Genomic DNA, 17,453 nt, shown 5'->3' with positions numbered 1-17,453 from the left:
GCAACATGCCCATAGGCTCTCGGGATTGTATATAGTGTGTACAATCTTGGGGTTTGATGCACATTGCACTAGTGCATGCCTTCCATTCTCCCCAACAATCATAGATACATGCTCATCGGGAATTTCGATTGCCGTCTCAAAGGAATTTTCCACAAGATTCTCAATGGCATTGTTACGAACAAAACCTTTATCTTTCATCATTTGAACGTACCAATATAAAGGAAGAGCCGCAGAGGTTAATTTGTGTAGTAGCCAATCAACTCTATGGCTAGCCATCTTCCTCTACCTCCCAAGAAATTTCGACTTCAACACACCATGGTAGGCTTCGATGGCCCCATTTGTGTCTTGTCCTGAATGTGGGAGTGTCTTGGCTGCACACACCCACATGTCTCTAAACAAAAGGATATATATTATCAAGCCAAGAATGGAGAATAAAGTGTTTCAGCCAAGAAAGTGTTTCCACCATACATACCAACTTTTGAGAGCCAATATGTTTTGAAGTACTCAACGAAGGCCTCCTCCTCATGGTATTCAAGGAAGAAGGAAGCTAGCATGCCTTGAATGCGTTCTCGTGTTTCCACCTCAGACGTGCTTGAAGACCCTCGCATGTGCATGATCACTCCAAGGCTATGAAACATGGAAGCCCTAGTTGGCCAACCCCGTACCTTTCTAACAAGATGCTTGAGCCAACATCGCCGCACATGCCACAAGCACAAGTAGATAGGAACATTGAAGACATGCCTGTACTCACATTGAGAACAATGAGCAATCAAGGAACAATGAGCAACGTGTATATATGCACATGATAAAAGGAGACATAATACCTAATTGCAAAAATTTCTGTTTCTGCATCATCCACCATGAAAACAGAAGGTTCCCAACATTTATGGTAATCAAGCATAGAATCTCTAAATTGTGACAACCATAAACAAGTCACCTCCAACGTGGCACTTGAAGTCAATACCCAAGCTATGGGCACGCCATTGTGATGGGCGTCGAACACGAGGATAGTATACAAGTGAAACTATAAACAACAAAGGTGTAGATTTGATCATGCTAGCAATTAAAGGACATGCAGGTCGAGGATTGAAGTATATACCTGGTATTTGTTTGTTTCGAATTTAGCATCCATCGCGATAAGGTTGTTATCACCATACATTTTTCACATCTCCCTTTGCCATGCCGATTGAATGCCAAGAATGAAATCCTTGCTATTTGTGAGGTCTTGCTCTTGGTAGATGAAAACCATAGCCTCATTCTCAAGATACCACCGTCTCGTGCTCTCGGCATTATCCTCATGCAGTTGAATTGTGTCAACCGCTATCTTTCGTGCTATGTTGAGAATGTCACATATGGAGAGAAAATCATCTCTCGTGGTAGAACGGACGGAATCCATTGTGAGTTGATTGTGCAATGCTTTGATATGTCTGTCCAGTACCTGTTGAGGAGTGAACCCTCGCCGGAGTAGATTATACACCCATAATTTCTTTTCCTTGGACACCCACGGAGAGAACAAGATTTGAGAACCCTCACCATGACAAATCAAATCATATGAATATGATAGGGATGAACATATGAGATTAACCCCATGCTTTGATCACGCTGCAAGCGGCTAATATTGAAATGGCACTGACATCCTCTCTTGAAGAGGCTTTTATTGCGTCGTTCGCGAGTTTTCTTGCTTGTGCCAGCCTCACTTGGTAATGATGCATCATGGGCATCGCTAGAATGAGGGGTAGCAGCATGTCGCTCGTCGTGCAGACCATATGTACACCGAAACCTACAAGTTAGAATTGTGAGACCAATGCTCAAAAACACCTAATTATTGAAAAAATTAAGAGGTTAGGGATAATCATTTGGCACTCACACAATCTTTTCAATCCATGCATCATTGATTATCCTCTTTTTTTCATCCGGATGATGACGATGGTGAGTGTACTTGTTGAACACAGTATCATAGCCATCAATTTTACCTTCGCCGTGCACAAAGTCATCAACTCGTGACCATGGGAGAATTGCCTGTCGCATAACCTTGTACTTTGAGCGCTCATCATGCACAAGTGTTCATTGTAAAACGCTAGCATTAAAAGAACCATACATGGGGATTTGTGAATTTTGCATTGTGTGTGTGTGTGTGTGTGTGAGAGGGAGAGAGAGAGAGAGAGAGAGAGAGAGAGAGAGAGAATTTGGGAGTGAACATTTGGGTGTGTGTGTACTTCAAGGGGTAGTGGCTGGAGCTCGTTTCTTCCCTTAATTAGCTTAAAACATTTTTGTTAACCTTAGGCTTTGGGGCATTGAAGGTTCCTTGGAGAGACAAAAACTTGGAAGACGTGGCTATTGGCCAGCAGCCCTGCAGCGCCGAAGTGGAGACCAGGGCGGGCCCAAAAAGCTTTGCAAGATATTGCAGACGGTGGGCACTAAGGCCTGAGCCATTGGAAAGGGACTGACGCTTGCATGACGTGGCCGGCGACGCACGGCGTGTTGACTGAACTGCCCGTAAAGCATGGCCAACGTGGAGCTCGACGCCCTGCTGGAAAGGCCAGTCAAAGGCCACGTCGGCTAGCTGGCCGAAATATCACCAGAGCCCTACCGCTGCCATCCTATACGCGTAGAGGCCTCATTTGGTGCCCTTGGCCACTAGTGCTCACACCCTTCTTTGCCGCAGTCCCAGCTGCTGCTGCCGACACCTGCATTCTTTTTCGTTGTTTGATGGTGCCCGAATTATCGCCATACATTGTCACCTGGCCGTGATCGACGACCCAACACTGCTGCCGCCAGCTGAACCATTGTTACGTGCAGCAGAACAACCAACAAGCTGCCGTAGGGTGCCATCGTTGCCGCTTGGCCTCGCCCAACTCCCTCCTGGATTAAAGCACCCGTCTCCCCCAACTTGCAGTACTGCATCGGCTTAGGGACCTCTCAATGATGCAAGCACCTCAGCTAGCCTATACTGCAGTTTATTGCATCTACGGATCACTTTAGAAGACATTGACGGGTGCATCCTCATCAAAGGCAACCAAGACAAAATTTGCACAATCAGCCTCTAGAAAGTAAACGCATCTTGGAGCTTCAATAATGCTTATTGGAGGTTTGCATTTTTTATTGGAAGCTATAGTTGGATACTAGTAGAAATCAATGCGGCCTAGTCAGATCAATGCCCTTATTCCAACCTCGCTTGGCCACATGCATCAAGTCAGATTAGTCTCCCAAGAACAATCAATGCACCCTCAGATCAGTGCCATTTAAGTCGAGTATTACAATGTCTTCCTCTTTGTTTTATAGTGCTTACCAGTTATTGTTGAGCTTATCTATTAGGTTCTTTCACAAAAGTTTTTAGAAGTTGTTCAAATTGCAACTAGTTGTCCTGGTATCAAGAATCACCACACCAATTCTCTTTTGAAGAAGGATGTATGGTAGCAAAAATATAGTGTCCTTGTCGTTATGATGTAGCCCCTCCTCGCGAAGCCACTTGCATTGGGATAACAACCTAATGCATTGCCTATGTCGGGATATTCAATGTCCAATCCCCAAGTTGAGTCCCCAAGTCCCTCAGTCGTTGTATGATCACTTCCCCCGGATGAGGCGTCGGAGTTGATCCCTCTTCTCGAGTCCTTTCTTAGCCCAAAATTATAAAAAAATGTCTATCTTTTTCTCCCTAAGGGAGGAGGTGTGGTGTGTGTGGCCGGAAGGTCTTGGTGCGAACCCATGTCCTGTATGCCAAGATAGTGCGTAGTCGGTTGTACTCCCTCATATGCTTAATATAATGAGATGCCCAACCAAGTAGAAGGCACATAGAGTTTGGTCTATTCCTGAGCACTCTTACATATGATTTGAAAATTTCACATCAACCCATTTTTGGTAGGTACAAACGACATTGCCTTAACTTGTCTCACTCTTTTTGCCTTCACTAGAAATAACTTTTTTTTTCCCTTGTTAGATACAATTTAAAATCAAAATCCTTCGTCGAATGTCTTGATTTCAAAGTGATTAAGTCTCCAAAATTTGAAAAAATAAACACTTTATTTAAAATGAAAAAGTGAAGGGTATATAAAATGAAAAGCTTCTTAAAATTGAAAAATCAAAAAACTTTTATTCTATATAAAGGGGTGGCCTTGCCTATATTCAATGTGCCATGTTTTTGTTGAATTTAGTTAATTTTGAAATGATTAATGGTACATGAAAGAATCAAAAGTTTTTAAATAATTATTATATTCAAACTTCAAATCATTTGTTGCATCACTCTCCAAAAAAGAATTGAAAAATTGCAGCTTTTGGAAAAGATCCTTTGAAAAGACATGGTTTCTTTCTTTTCAATTCTCTTTAAGACTTTTTAAGGCTATTTTGAGGACACATGTCAAACAACAAGAAGTGAACTAAGGCCTTTAGAGGCCAAAAAGGGTGTGGTTGTAGAACTAAAAATCTTTTTGGTCTCTAAAGGCCTTAGTATCACTATGGATGAAAGCATTTCAAATTTTGCTATTTGACATGTGTACTGAAAAGAGCCTTAAAAAGTCTCGAAGAGAATTGAAAAGACAAAAATAGTCCTTTCAAATGATCTTTCCCACAAGCTTCATTCAATTTTATTGGAGAGGGATGAAAAAAAATGAATTGAAGTTTGAATATAATAATTTTTTTAAATTTTTGATTCTTTTATATTTTATTATCATTTTAAAATTAATTAAATTCCACAAAAGCATGGCACATTGCATATAGGCAAGGCCTCCCCTCTATATAGAATAAAAATCTTCTGATTTTCCATTTGCAAGAGGCTTTTCATTTCTACACCCTTTACTATTGCATTTTAGATGGAGTGTTTATTTTTTTCCAAATTGTGGAGACCTAATCACCTTGAAATCAAGACATTTAGTGAAGTTTGATTTTCAATTGCATCCAATAAGAATATTAAAAAAACATAAGTTCTTTTTAGTCAAGGCCAAAAGATTGAGACAAGTTAAGGCAATGCTCCTTGTACATGCCAAAAATGGGTCAGTTTGAAATTTTCATCTCATATTGTAAATATTTTTTTTTGGCCAAACTTACAATTGTGAGTATATGATTTGTTGAATGGTTCAAACGCTAAACACTGGTAGTCTCATATTGTAAATGTATCCCTCTCATTTATGTCTGAGATCATTATGAGTTCTAACCTTTTTAAAATAGATTTTTAACCCTCGTGACCCCTCAATAGTCACTTTTTGGCCTTTTGAAGGCCCATATGAAGACTTTACCTTGTTGCATAAATAGAGAAATGGTATCACCTATTTACTGGTAAGCCTTTGATATATTCTTATTGCACCATGAAATAACCACCCTTCTTAAAAAAAAGCTATTGTCAAATATAAAAATACTTTACATTTGAGGAATCTCAAGGATTGCTGGTTTATAGGTAATTAATCATACATAATGTTTACCATATGATGAAAGGCTAAGTGGCCTTTAACACTTTGGAACTATGTGTGTGTGTGTGTGTCTCTTATTGGTCACTGCAGTTTGCCATCGACAAAGCTTCTATTTTTTAAAAGGTTTTTGTTATTTGGGCACCTAAAAATGGGCATCCTGCCTACCTAGAGGCCTTGACCCATGGCCATGGTTGTTACACACTCAAAATCATGCACGAGTTTGGCCTAGGGGCCATGTTCGCTAGGCATGCATGAAAATGCATCGACATGGGGCAAGAAATGTGCTGCTGGCTTGCAGGTGGGGAGCAAGGGAATTGAACCCGTATTGATCCCCCTTCAATTTGAGATAACTAAAGAGAACCACGCGGGAAATTCATGAGCGCGGGTGAGGGATTGATTGCTTGGCATGCAAGTCTATGCTAGGACTTGAGCACGATTGGAAAACCTTTCAATGATGCCAAAAAAGCAAAGGATTGAACAAGGTTAATTATTTCGTCATTTTTTACTTTTCTCTTTCTAAATTTTTGATTTTTACAAGCATGGAGTATGGATTTTGGAACAAGAGACTACTACCCACGGGCTTATGTTTGACCACAGTAATCAAACCAAATTCCATTGAAGGCAGTAACACCCGCAGTTGGCCTACAAGGTTGAGATTATCAAGATTATTTATTTTTAATTTGATCTTGAGTTTGTTTTGTAGCAAGACGACCCCAACTTGACAAAATTAGCAAAGCTGTTTGTACAAGATGTTTATAACCATTTCCAAAGCTTGAGATATGCTATAAGCATACGATCTTGAGGGGTTTTAAAGGCTTAAACATGATCAATTCAAAGATATATCTAGCAATATACACAATAAGTTAGCAAATTGCCTATAATATCCGACCGGCATGAAACACACGATGGGGTTGTCAAGGTATATTGGAATCCATAGCTATGATCCATATTCATAGTACATCACATCACAAGCCAGGGCTACGAGCTAGGTACACTACTGAGAAACTCGTCCCCCAAGGGCTCCACTTGGGAATTTAAGCAACCACATATAAAGAGCAAGGCTATATAGAAGGTATACCAAATTGGAGTTGCAACTTGCAACTATAGTGCGAGGGTTGCAAATTCCATCCAGATTCATTCTCATAAGAGCATTTTCTTCTAGCTTGTGAAAAAAATGGTAAAGGACAGCCATCAAAGTTGCACAATTTACATTTTTTACCACCTTTTATGTGTTATGCACCGTTGATTTGGAAAGACTCATAACTTGCAAAGCAAGGCGCTTTAAAGGCCATAACGGAAAGCAAGGCTAGTTATCGATATTGTGGAGCACTTAAGGGTATTAATTAAACCCATCGAGACTGCCATTATAGCCAAGGGCTTATCATTCTATTTGTTATGAGTTGCATGCATGCATGTAGTGCTTGATTGGTGTATTTATTTCAGTATCAAAGGCTTTTTTGCGCTTTCTCTATGATGCAATGTGCTCTGTCAAGATAGGCTCTCCTTAAGATAGTCTATATGCGCAAGGTGCATGCCCTAAGCAGCATGTGGCAAGTTTGTCTTACTTCAAGTGGAGTCTCCGGTTATGAATTATGGCATGCCCATCATTGCTTGTTATTGTCATTTGTAGCATTAATTTGTGTCAATAGCAATTATGTGCTAGTATTTTAACAAGATTAGATCCCATCTCCACTGTAGTCACGTTAAGAAATTTTCTTTGATCTGCTAGAGGGTAAGATCGCTTTGGCCTATTTTGCTCATTGTATTAACTTTTGCATATCGGTTAAGTTGTCATTAGTGTCATGGACATTCTTTAAGTTGCACATGTATGTACTTAGTATTCTACATAGGTTACAGATGATGATTTCTTTTGCAATAGATAGGCATGGCCTGACTTTCAAGAAACTTGTTCATGTGATACCATCTCTTTCGTATTCTTTTTGGAGCTTGGTTCTCACATTCACATGACTTTGTGCTGATAATTGCTTACTTTATAAGGAAGATAACCTCAAGGGAGGCAATCTCTTGTCTCCATAGCTCTATGGACTTGCAACCACACATTCGCGATTGAGTTATGCTTGTCTGGCATATCACTTATGTATATGCAAGGCATATTTGGGAAAAATCTCGTACGCTTAGTTTCTTTGGGGTATTGAGAATTTTATCTTCTTCACATGGGATGATATGATTGTTTCAATTATCTAGTTGGCAATACGATTCTAACTTGAGAGGATCTATTGTTTAATCTATATCATCGGATGTGTCTATAGGTGTAGTATAGATTGTGTGTGGCCAAGCTTACCCTTTACATGTGCTTTCAAGGAAAGAAGTTCTAAGCTGTCAAGTGGCAATAGCTAAGAGTTCAACAAGAGATTCTTGGCTCCAAGGTAGCTTTCCCGATGAGCTTAAAGTCACTAATGGTAGCAAGGATGGCTACAGTGCTTCACATATACCTAGTGGTTTACGTAGTATCACTTTATATGTATGCAACCTTAGCATCACCTCCAATCGGGGCAAAGATGACAAAGACTAAGGGTCCTTTCAAGGTAATTCTATTTATATGATTCTCTCAAGGTTTTATATGTTCTAATGTTCCTATTTAGTGCATGTTTTATATGTCAAGGTGCAACAATAAAGGAGGGTGAGTTTTAGTTCGTGTACAATGGAGTATCCTTGACATTTTTAAAGATATGTTTTAGTTTTTCCCCTCTTTCACCTACACTCTCTCTCTCTCTCTCTCTCTCTCTCTCTCTCTCTCTCTCTCTCTCTGTGACCAGATTGAAAGGTAGTGCCGATATTTCAATGTAGACCATATCACAAGAAGAATTAGAAATATTCTCATGTAGGAAAACGGAGTCTTTTTCAGTGTTTTTCATACAATGCATGACATCATGAGCTTCTGTGAGGGAGGCGCCGCATACATAGCTAGGTACGATTGGGGTTAGGTGGCCGGGCCGGCGGTCCCCTACCCCCAATCGCACCTAGCTAGGTATGCGGCGCCTCCCTCACAGAAGCTCATGATGTTGAGGTAATTAGTCACAATGTAGGAAATATTGTGAGAATTTGTTCAAAACTTCTTGTGTATATATGTAATCATCTGAGTCGACTAATGTGGGGGTGGCTGTGAAAATCTTGGCCATAGATTCACTGATTATGGGTGAGGGAGAATCCTCCTTTCCAATGATTTGGCTAAGATGATCAAGTATCACTTTGCCCATCTTATCAAGGTTGTAGAAATTTTGCACTCCTTGATTGTCAATCAAGGAGGAGATGGTAGCTTGCCGCTTTCTTAGCTTGATTGTTCTATGTAGTGTGTTTTTGTTGGCCTCCTTAGTCTTAATGCACCTCTCCTTCGCCTAAAGCCTGCCTAAAGCCTAAGGAGATTAATAGCCTCTAATTCCTTTTTATGCAAGGTTTGCTTGATCTTCAACCATTTCATGTGGTCTTCGTCATAAGCCTTGCCCTGTGTTTTCTTTTGGCCTAGCTCTTCAAATTTGGATTTGTAGGTTGAAATTGTATGGTTATTAGCCTTTTTGAGCTTAGGTCCAACTCTCTTGATTGTTGTTTGGATTTTTTTACTATATCTTTTCCATGAGTCAGACCTTTCCTTGATGATGTCCTGGCTCAGCTCTTCCGCAGCCCAAGACACCAAAGCCTTAAAGTGAGCATTTTTTAATAGAGTAGGGTAGGTGATAAGTAATTTCTTGGCACCCTATGGCTGCAACAATTCTTTGAAGAGAATACCAAGGTTCTTAGGAGAGGAAAATAATCTGAGACTCTCATTCACTACGACTTGCATAAGCAATGAAGAAGGCACCCACTTGCCACTGTGAGAGAAGTATAGCCTGTCAAGTCTGGAGGCAAACTGGGAGGAATAAAGGCTGTGGAAAGTGAATCCTGCCTCATCCTTCCAGGGGGCCGTCTTCCAGATGTGAAAACCAGAGCTCATTTATCCTCTAGGGAAATCCATTTTTTACGCTTGCTCCCTACAAGAATGCTTGAGGGCCCCTGCCTATCTTGTCTGGAACACACCATATTAAAGTCTCCCCTTCTATTTGCAATTATGAGAGGTTATTCCATAACATCCTTCCTTTGGAATCATTAGAGGCGTATATGTTAACAATAGTGAGAAAGTTGTTTTGAACCTTAATAGACACTGCCAGAGCTCGCCTCGATGGGTGCTAAAAAACAACTTTTGGCTTTAGATCCCAATGAACTCCTGTCATTACTCCACTGAAACCATCAAGAGTAGTGTCGTAAAAGAACGCAATCCCCAAGCATTTGTTTTCGTGAAAATGAGGCATCAAGGTGGTGTTCCTGTATACACTAACATATAAATATATTTTCTCCTCCTCATGCATTGCCAAAGCTTTTCCTGCTTCGCTTTCATTCTTATGCCCTTCACATTCCAGAAAATCATTTGTAGTGTGGGTTTCATGGGGAGAGAGGGACGAACTCCTCTATATCCGATGTTTGTTCAGTCTCCATAGTTTCGGGCCCAGGAGAATCTGGGGGGTTTAAAGAGTGTAGGGTTTTTTTAATCCAAAAGCACTTCAAAGGGGCTGTGGAGAGGGATGCAAGAGGTTCCTCTTTTTAGTGGAACTAGGGGTGGAAAGGTTCATTTCCCTTACAAGGCACCAGTAGCTTCTCGTGACGTGGATTCTCTTGCCACTACCTTCACCCTCTTGACCCTCTTCAGCCCTCGGACTTGAACGGCCAACATAGTTGTAACTGTTAGAGGTTTAATTGTAGAAGAAGGAAAGACAAAAAATATTTCCATTGCTTGGACACCCGAGGATTTGTGGTGTGATACTCTGCTTCTCCACCATTTTCTCCTTCATTTTCATATCTTCGTTGTCACAAATCATGGCCTCTTTTTCCTCCCATGTTGTTGAACTCTTCATTTGTCTTTGCCTGTTTCTCACTCTCTTCCACAGCTACTTCTCTGCCAACCCCTAAATTGGACTCTTTAGGATTGGTCCTTTCTTTACCCTTCATGGGACAATCTTGGCAAATTGGCCAAATTTTTTGCACTCAAAGCAAGCTCCAAAGTAGGTTCCAAAATTGAGAGGACTGGTTATGAGCCCTGCGCCAACATTGATCACCATGCTCTTAGGTGGAATCCTAGAAACATTCCAGCCTATGCAAACCCGTTTGGAGGTCTTTCCTAGACCCTCTTGTTAGGAATAAACAAAGGGGTTCACAGTTGGCTGGAAAGAAACACGATGTTATCCCAGAGCCAACTAGGCAAACCCACAAACTCAACCCAAATAGGACGAATCCCTTGGAGAGACTCACGCGAGTCAAAAGTTGGCTCCCACGCTACCACACAACCATTTGTCCTCTTAAAACTAAGAGGCCCTTTATCAAGGATTTTTGAGACATCTGTGTCGTCTTTGAATCTGACTAAGCAAAATCCCTTGGAGAGGTAAGTAGTGTTTTTTATTTTCCCCCATGCGCAAGAATTTGAGGGCCCTAAATCCATTCGATCAGCTCGAATCTATTCGGGACTTTTCCATTGAATCCAACAATAGCGTAAGCTTAGCTTGCAAAGCTAGTTGTTTCTTGATAAGTGCTGGTGGAATCGTGGCAGTGATTGCCTTTGAGACCTCAACCTACTCGGGAAGAGATTTCTTCATAGCACTAAGCCCGATCCGCCAGCCCTTCTTCTGATACCCCACTGCATTCGACCTGAGAGGTAGATCTTTTGAAGCCGTTTGACCTATCTCCAACTGTCTATTAACCTCCTTCATCTCCTGTTCGAGCCAAACCTTGTCGTTCTTCAGTTTAGCATGTCCCCCATCACTTGATGGCTCAAGAGATGTGCCTTTCGCAGCATCCTTGGAGTGAGGACCCTTGAGTATGCTTGTGAATTAAATGCCTTGTTTGAGAGTTAAGATACAGCCTCTCTCTTTGCTTCCATTAGCAAAAATTATTTCCTGAGGCACGCCTGCCTTCAGAATCTTCACCTGAAACTTAGAGCCTTTCGCAGCAGACAAGTGTTTGGCCATTTTTTCATTGTCATTTTTAAAGTGAGTCTTCCCTATCTCCGATGTTTTATCATCCCCCAGACCCCTTGAAAGAACATCACCTGTTCTAGCGGTTTTTTGTGATGGTCGCAAATTAACGCGTAAACGAGGTGAGTCGCGCTATCACCTCCGTCCATTAGTACGTCTCCCTCTTCCATTGCCGTTTTTTTTGTTGCAAGCATTTGCGAGAATTTATTTATTTCCTCATCCATAGGCAAGCCTTCTACCTCCATGGCTAGCAAAGCTAAGGTGGGAGAGAAGTAAAGGTTGGGATGCACAAGGAGGGGGGGAAACCAAACAAGGCGATTAATAACCACAACACGGGGAGGAGGGGGAGGCACGGCGGGGGGGGGGGGATTACGAAAATACCCCTCCAATTTTAGAAAATTCCCAAAATACCCCTCATATTTCAAAAATTCCCAAAGTACCCTTGTATCTATTTTAGTTCGATTGTTCACGATTCCCTTATCTTTATTCTTTTTTGAAAATGGAGATCCGTTTTTGAGTGCTTAGCATGTAATTTGTCACAAATTACCTTCCAAAAAAAGACAATTATTTCTAACTAGTCTTGCTTGGTGGGCCTTGCTATATAACATCTATAGAATATAACAGGACATATGCTCATTGGCATTTAGCATCTAGCATTGAAGCAAACAAGAGCATGACTAATTAGGCAAGGGCGGCGCGGCAAGGGCGGCGCTGCATGAAAGGGATATACATTTGAAAAATGCTATGATGTTTATGGGAGGAGACAAAGTTAAGTGCGTCAATTATTAGAGTTTATAGGGATGGTTACAGTTGAGATTATATCCAAGCGAGGTTGTACTACTATGTCTACTGATGAATGTTTTCTCTATTGGTGAATTTTTCATCGAATGGTTTGGCAGCACAGAACGTTGGCTCACATTTTTAAAGGTGAATGTTGAGTGTATTTTGTCTTTCTTCTTTTGTTGTTATTTGTGTTTTACCATTCTTGTTTTGTAGTTATTCCCGGTACAATGAATGAGAACAGTGATACATGTAACTTCACGTTTTGTGTTTTGTGTTTTGTGTTATGGCATCGACAATGTATGTTGCACCGTTTGCCGCACTAATTGTCGAGTTGCTGTTTTTAGTGATCATGCAACGCATGCCAATTGCGATCGAATCCAGTTCATTGAACTTATGGTCTAGGAGCCACTACTGAAGGACATTTATGTTACCCATGTTCATCTTCATTTCAAATTTTGTAATGTTAGTTTGATTCATCTATAATACATGCACCCAAGGTACAATTGATCTCACTACGGCTGGTTTTCTTTCACAAATAATGGTCAAGAACTGAAGAAATTCAGGGTTCATTACATGTCTTACAAAGCATGGCATCTTGTATAAAGTTGCACAAGTGGCCACTGGACTATGGCATGTGTTACAAAGCTCCCGTGCATGACTACAAACTGGGGGTAGCTGAGCAAGATCACCAAGCAAGAGAACACATTTGTTGTTGAAGGGATCTGTCAATGTACTGCTTGTTACGCTGACATTTTGTCTTACGATAAGGGCAAAAGTAGTTGGGCCGGTGGATAGCTCGTCTATAATTATAATATCTGCCTCTTTTATGTCCAAATATCACTCACTGGTCTCATGAATAGAGAGGGGATTCTGTTGATTCGTTGCTGGTATCTTGAACTGGTAATGGATTGTAGGTGCAATGCTGTTAAGTCTTGTTGTTGCCGCTCTGATGGCAAAGCACCCAACAATAATACAGAAGTGAGAGCAGCAAGAGTGTCTATTTCATTTGTTTGTCGACCTCGTTTATCGTTATATATGTGAGGTATGCCGTCGAGCAGGAGGAACATATTTCTAGATTGTGAGCAAAGATGTTACATTGCATGCTCTAATCTTTATACAATGCAGTAATTTCAAACCATGACTTAGCATATGGACGATAAGCTAGTTTCAAGTTGGCTGCACTTTGATCCCTAGTTTATTGTTGCTTGGACTATAATTGTATAGGTCTTGAGAACTTCATATTGACACCTAGTACGGGAGAAAAGAGGACATATATAGTGCGGCATCAATTATTTAGACACGTAGTATAGTATCAATTATTTGGAGCTAAAGTTAAGATGCACAAGGTCAATTTATGACTGCGATACACAACGTGCATTCACTACTTGTGTATTCACTACTGTAATACATCGCATGCATTGGTTAGCAATCGTATGCAAAGAGTTGCGTGTGTAACTAACATGTGCATATGCTGATCTACATCGAGTGTATAGTTCTGAAACCAAGATCCAAATAAACCGAAGCAAAGGAAGTTATGCGAAAAATTCTAAAACAAGCAAAAAGATAAAGCATGAATGAATTGCAACAATAAATGAGGTGCTTTACTGACCTATAACGTGCATTCACTACTTGTGTATTCACTACTCTAATACTTCACATGCATTGGTTAGCAACCGTATGCAAAGAGTTGTGTGTGTAACTAACATGTGCAGATGCTGATCTACATCGACTGTATAGTTCTGAAACCAAGATCCAAATAAACCGAAGCAAAGGTAGTAATGCGGAAAATTCTAAAACAAGCAAAAAGATAAAGCATGAATGAATTGCAACAATAAATGAGGTGCTTTACTAACCTGCAATGTTATACTGCTGCTTTTCGATTGTCCAATCTACAAGCCGATATTTGAGTCAAGCTACAAAAAATCAATGTGAATAGTTAAACATATCATCTTCCAATGAAACGTCACAAACTGAAAGTGCAAAGTATATGATGCACGTCATACAGAGGTGCCATACAAAAGTATGGTGGAGAGCTGGCACTGAGGTCTCTCCAAAAAATTATAAGAAATGGAAGCCGTGCCCTGACCCGTAGCGTTTATGTGCTACGCCAAGCAAACACATGCACATGGAAAATTGGATGCAGATAACGGACCTTGTAGTGTTGTCAAGCTGGAGTCGCGCTTGTGCAGTTGAAACATGTAGTGTTGTGAATATATGTCCTCCCTGCCGTACACAAAACACGAAGATGTAACTTTATGTTTTATATCCTCTAAGCAGTCTCTCTCTCTCTCTCTCTCTCTCTCTCTCTCTCTCTCTCTCTTAAGCCACTTCCATCAGCAATTATGTCTTCCTGCCTCCTTGTTGACTAACCCGCATTATGTATCGTGCTTCCCAACTGCACATGATAATGGGCATCTCTAGGTCGGCGTCCCCATAGCGGAAGGCACTATATTCACTGGACAATAGTTTAGCCTTCTTTGAGTGCATTGACTGTAACGCTTAAGATAAGGTTTTATTTTTCGTGAACCTTTCTTCTCCTCTCCGAATGTTCGCCTCTGCTCGAGCCCATCTCACGCTTGGTTGCGCACACCCATCTGCCCAAACTGAACTGGCCTACATCGTCTCTCTTACTTGTGAAACCTCTTCAACCACGACCTCCACTCTCTGTCGAGACCCGCAGGCTTGCCTCCAACATCCACCTATTCACGCTCCCTCCAACCCGCCTCTTGCTTTCACCCTTGCGGCTCCGTCTCCTAGCGCTGGTTCCACCTCTTGCCCCTGCTACACGTGATCTCCTTGTCCTTTGCCTCTTCGCCCATCCAAACCACCCCCAAAGCTACTCGTAAGCCTCCGTCATTTAACCTCCATTGCATTGCGTCCACAGGCGGATCTACACCTGCACGAATCCACCTGCCGCTACCTCTTAACACTAGTTCTGTAATTGGACACTTTAGTGTCCTGAGACACTAAAGTGTCCTGTTTTTCTACCAAGTTTTGGCAATTTATTTGTCAAGGTAGAAAGAAGTTTTTTACACCTTGCTTCTACCTAGATTGGTTATGAGGGAAAGAAAACACTGGATTTTTCTCCATATCAAAATAAAATTGGTATGGAGAGAATTCTGGTAAGTTCTAAGACATAAATTTTAGTAAAATTTCAAGCTGTTTTACCAAAAAGATCATAAAATTATTATATCTTTTTGTAGAGATGGCCTTTTTGATGTTTATAAAAGCCAAGTGTTAGCACTTAGTGTTACAAAACAATGGAATGCACTTCAAAAGATAAGTTTTCAAGTCACATGTAAGCTATAGACATAATTTCATACTTGAGCACCTGTTGAATAACAGCATAATTTTGGTCTTCCAAAGCTCCCCTCATGAAATTGGTACTATTCTAGTGCAATTTGACGACTACAAATGACTTTATATGTTTGAACCAAGAAACTACGTATTTTTTGGGCTCCCTAACTCAATTAAATCTCGTTGCTTGAACTCTATCTTGAATTTTTTATCGTGCAAAAACTTTTGAAAATTTTGAGTTCTCCATAATAACATTGAAACCAAGGTTTAAGGCACCCCAATTGTGTATGTACCACGTACTTTGATACATTTAGTTGATCTACATGGAAAGTTTGATATTATTTGAGGTTTTGAATGCTTATGTCTCAAGAATGAAAATATGAAAGTTTTCTCTTATGCAGTTTTGAATATTTGAAATGATCCAATAATTGTTGCATACCAAAACCCTTCTACTTGTCACCTTGAGTGCTTAATGGAAAGGGCAAGCAATGTATCACTTTCTAAAACTCACAAATACATCATAAACATATTTTTCTATGTATACGATGATATGTTTGAAATAACCATATCAAACACATGGAACTTTCCATTATTTTATATACTTCAAAGTCAATTTTTTTGCACATGAAACTTTCAATTATCTATAGCAAAATTGTGAAAGAGTCACCTAAAATTTTCCACAAGGTCGCTTCATTTTTTTTTTGAGCTTATAAAGGCGATTTCTTCAAAGCGTCAATCGCTGTCTTACGAGGGTCAACTTGATGAGTATAGTTCTTGATCATGATAGACTCTAAAATACAAGGTTATATTTTTAAAAGACCCTCTAGCTAGCATATTTAAGCATATCAAGAGGGTTTTCTTAAATAAACCGTCTACTGCAAGTAGCATTTAATTTAAATTTGTTAAAAAATGACACTTCAAGTGTCTTGTTTTGGTACCAAACTAATGTTAAGGTCTTTTTTTTTTTTTGGAAAGGTTTTCTTTGAGAGTGCTCATGACGTCGGCAAGCTTCCGAAGTACCCTCCAGCTTGATGATCTATGAAATATAGCCAAGGTTTGGAAGGCCCGGCTTGCTGCTGCTAACACCTTGTCAAAACAGACAATATTGGTTTCCAGTACTTTAAAACTTTCAGTCCGACGTCATCAATCTTTTACTTGCAGAACAACACGTTCTTTTGATGACGCAACTGTTCGCCGCTCCAGGCACTTACGCCACTGGGTTGCTGGAGGTCATTCGTCATGATCGTTGAAAGGCCAAGGTCAAGTAAGTCCAACTTGATAGAGGTTGCTGCCCCGCACAGAGAGAGAGAGAGAGAGAGAGAGAGAGAAATCAAACGAGCTGAGTAAGTTAGTTGAAGTTGGACATACTGTTCAGTTGGCCACAAAGCTGCTATGACCGCTAAGTGGGGAAGGCGCAGGTAGACTTGTAATTAGGTATTGAGGATTCGCTGCAAAAGTAGGCCGATTTCAATGTACCGATGGAGTAAACAATGACATAGCCTACTCTCTGATCTCTCTCTCTCTCTGTCTCTCTCTCTCTCTCTCAGCAAAGAGTGGCCAGAGACAGACGTGCAGACACTCCGAGCTACCTGTGAACTGCTTGTGGAGAAGATATTCGCATTGCTTTTGAGAGCAATTGAGCAATGCAGAGTGCTTTTTTTAAATTTTATTCATGTGGTAGGAGTTTGTTTTATTTAGAGCTTTTCATGGCAGCAATGTTTTTTGTAAAAAAAAAATTAAAAATATAGTGCCACGTAGTGGCTTCTACGTTCAAATATTGTAAAAAGAACCTTGGACTCACCAAGTTTTTTTTTTTTTTTTTTAAATGAAGCGATTCATCTCCAAATCATGATTCTGATCTGATGAAGATTGATACTCATCGGTCTCAAGCCATTACTCGGTTGTTGTGCATGGCTTTATCCTTGTTACACGTGCTATGGTGATGGACTGATTGGAC

The 17,453-nt window shown here is 40.5% G+C and overlaps 1 protein-coding gene across 1 annotated transcript in view; it reads right to left on the bottom strand.

The window, feature by feature from the left end:
• The window catches only part of LOC147429492 (uncharacterized), a 1,396-nt gene extending 237 nt beyond the window's left edge, over nt 1-1,159 (bottom strand). Inside the window, exons 1-7 of the mRNA XM_086495026.1 lie at nt 1,100-1,159; nt 938-1,024; nt 825-846; nt 666-741; nt 473-591; nt 315-389; nt 1-191 (exon numbers count right to left, since the gene is read on the bottom strand). The exon at nt 1-191 is cut by the window's left edge and continues 237 nt beyond it. Of these exons, the coding sequence (XP_086351152.1) occupies nt 1-191; nt 315-389; nt 473-591; nt 666-741; nt 825-846; nt 938-1,024; nt 1,100-1,159 (630 nt within the window). The remainder of the gene's footprint in view (nt 192-314; nt 390-472; nt 592-665; nt 742-824; nt 847-937; nt 1,025-1,099) is intronic.
• Nucleotides 1,160-17,453: the final 16,294 nt, after the last annotated feature.

The sequence above is a fragment of the Adiantum capillus-veneris genome, chromosome 22, assembly GCF_014529385.1.
Source record: "Adiantum capillus-veneris isolate H3 chromosome 22, ASM1452938v2, whole genome shotgun sequence".
Taxonomy (NCBI): domain Eukaryota; kingdom Viridiplantae; phylum Streptophyta; class Polypodiopsida; order Polypodiales; family Pteridaceae; genus Adiantum; species Adiantum capillus-veneris.
This window is presented reverse-complemented; position numbering and strand designations above follow the sequence as displayed.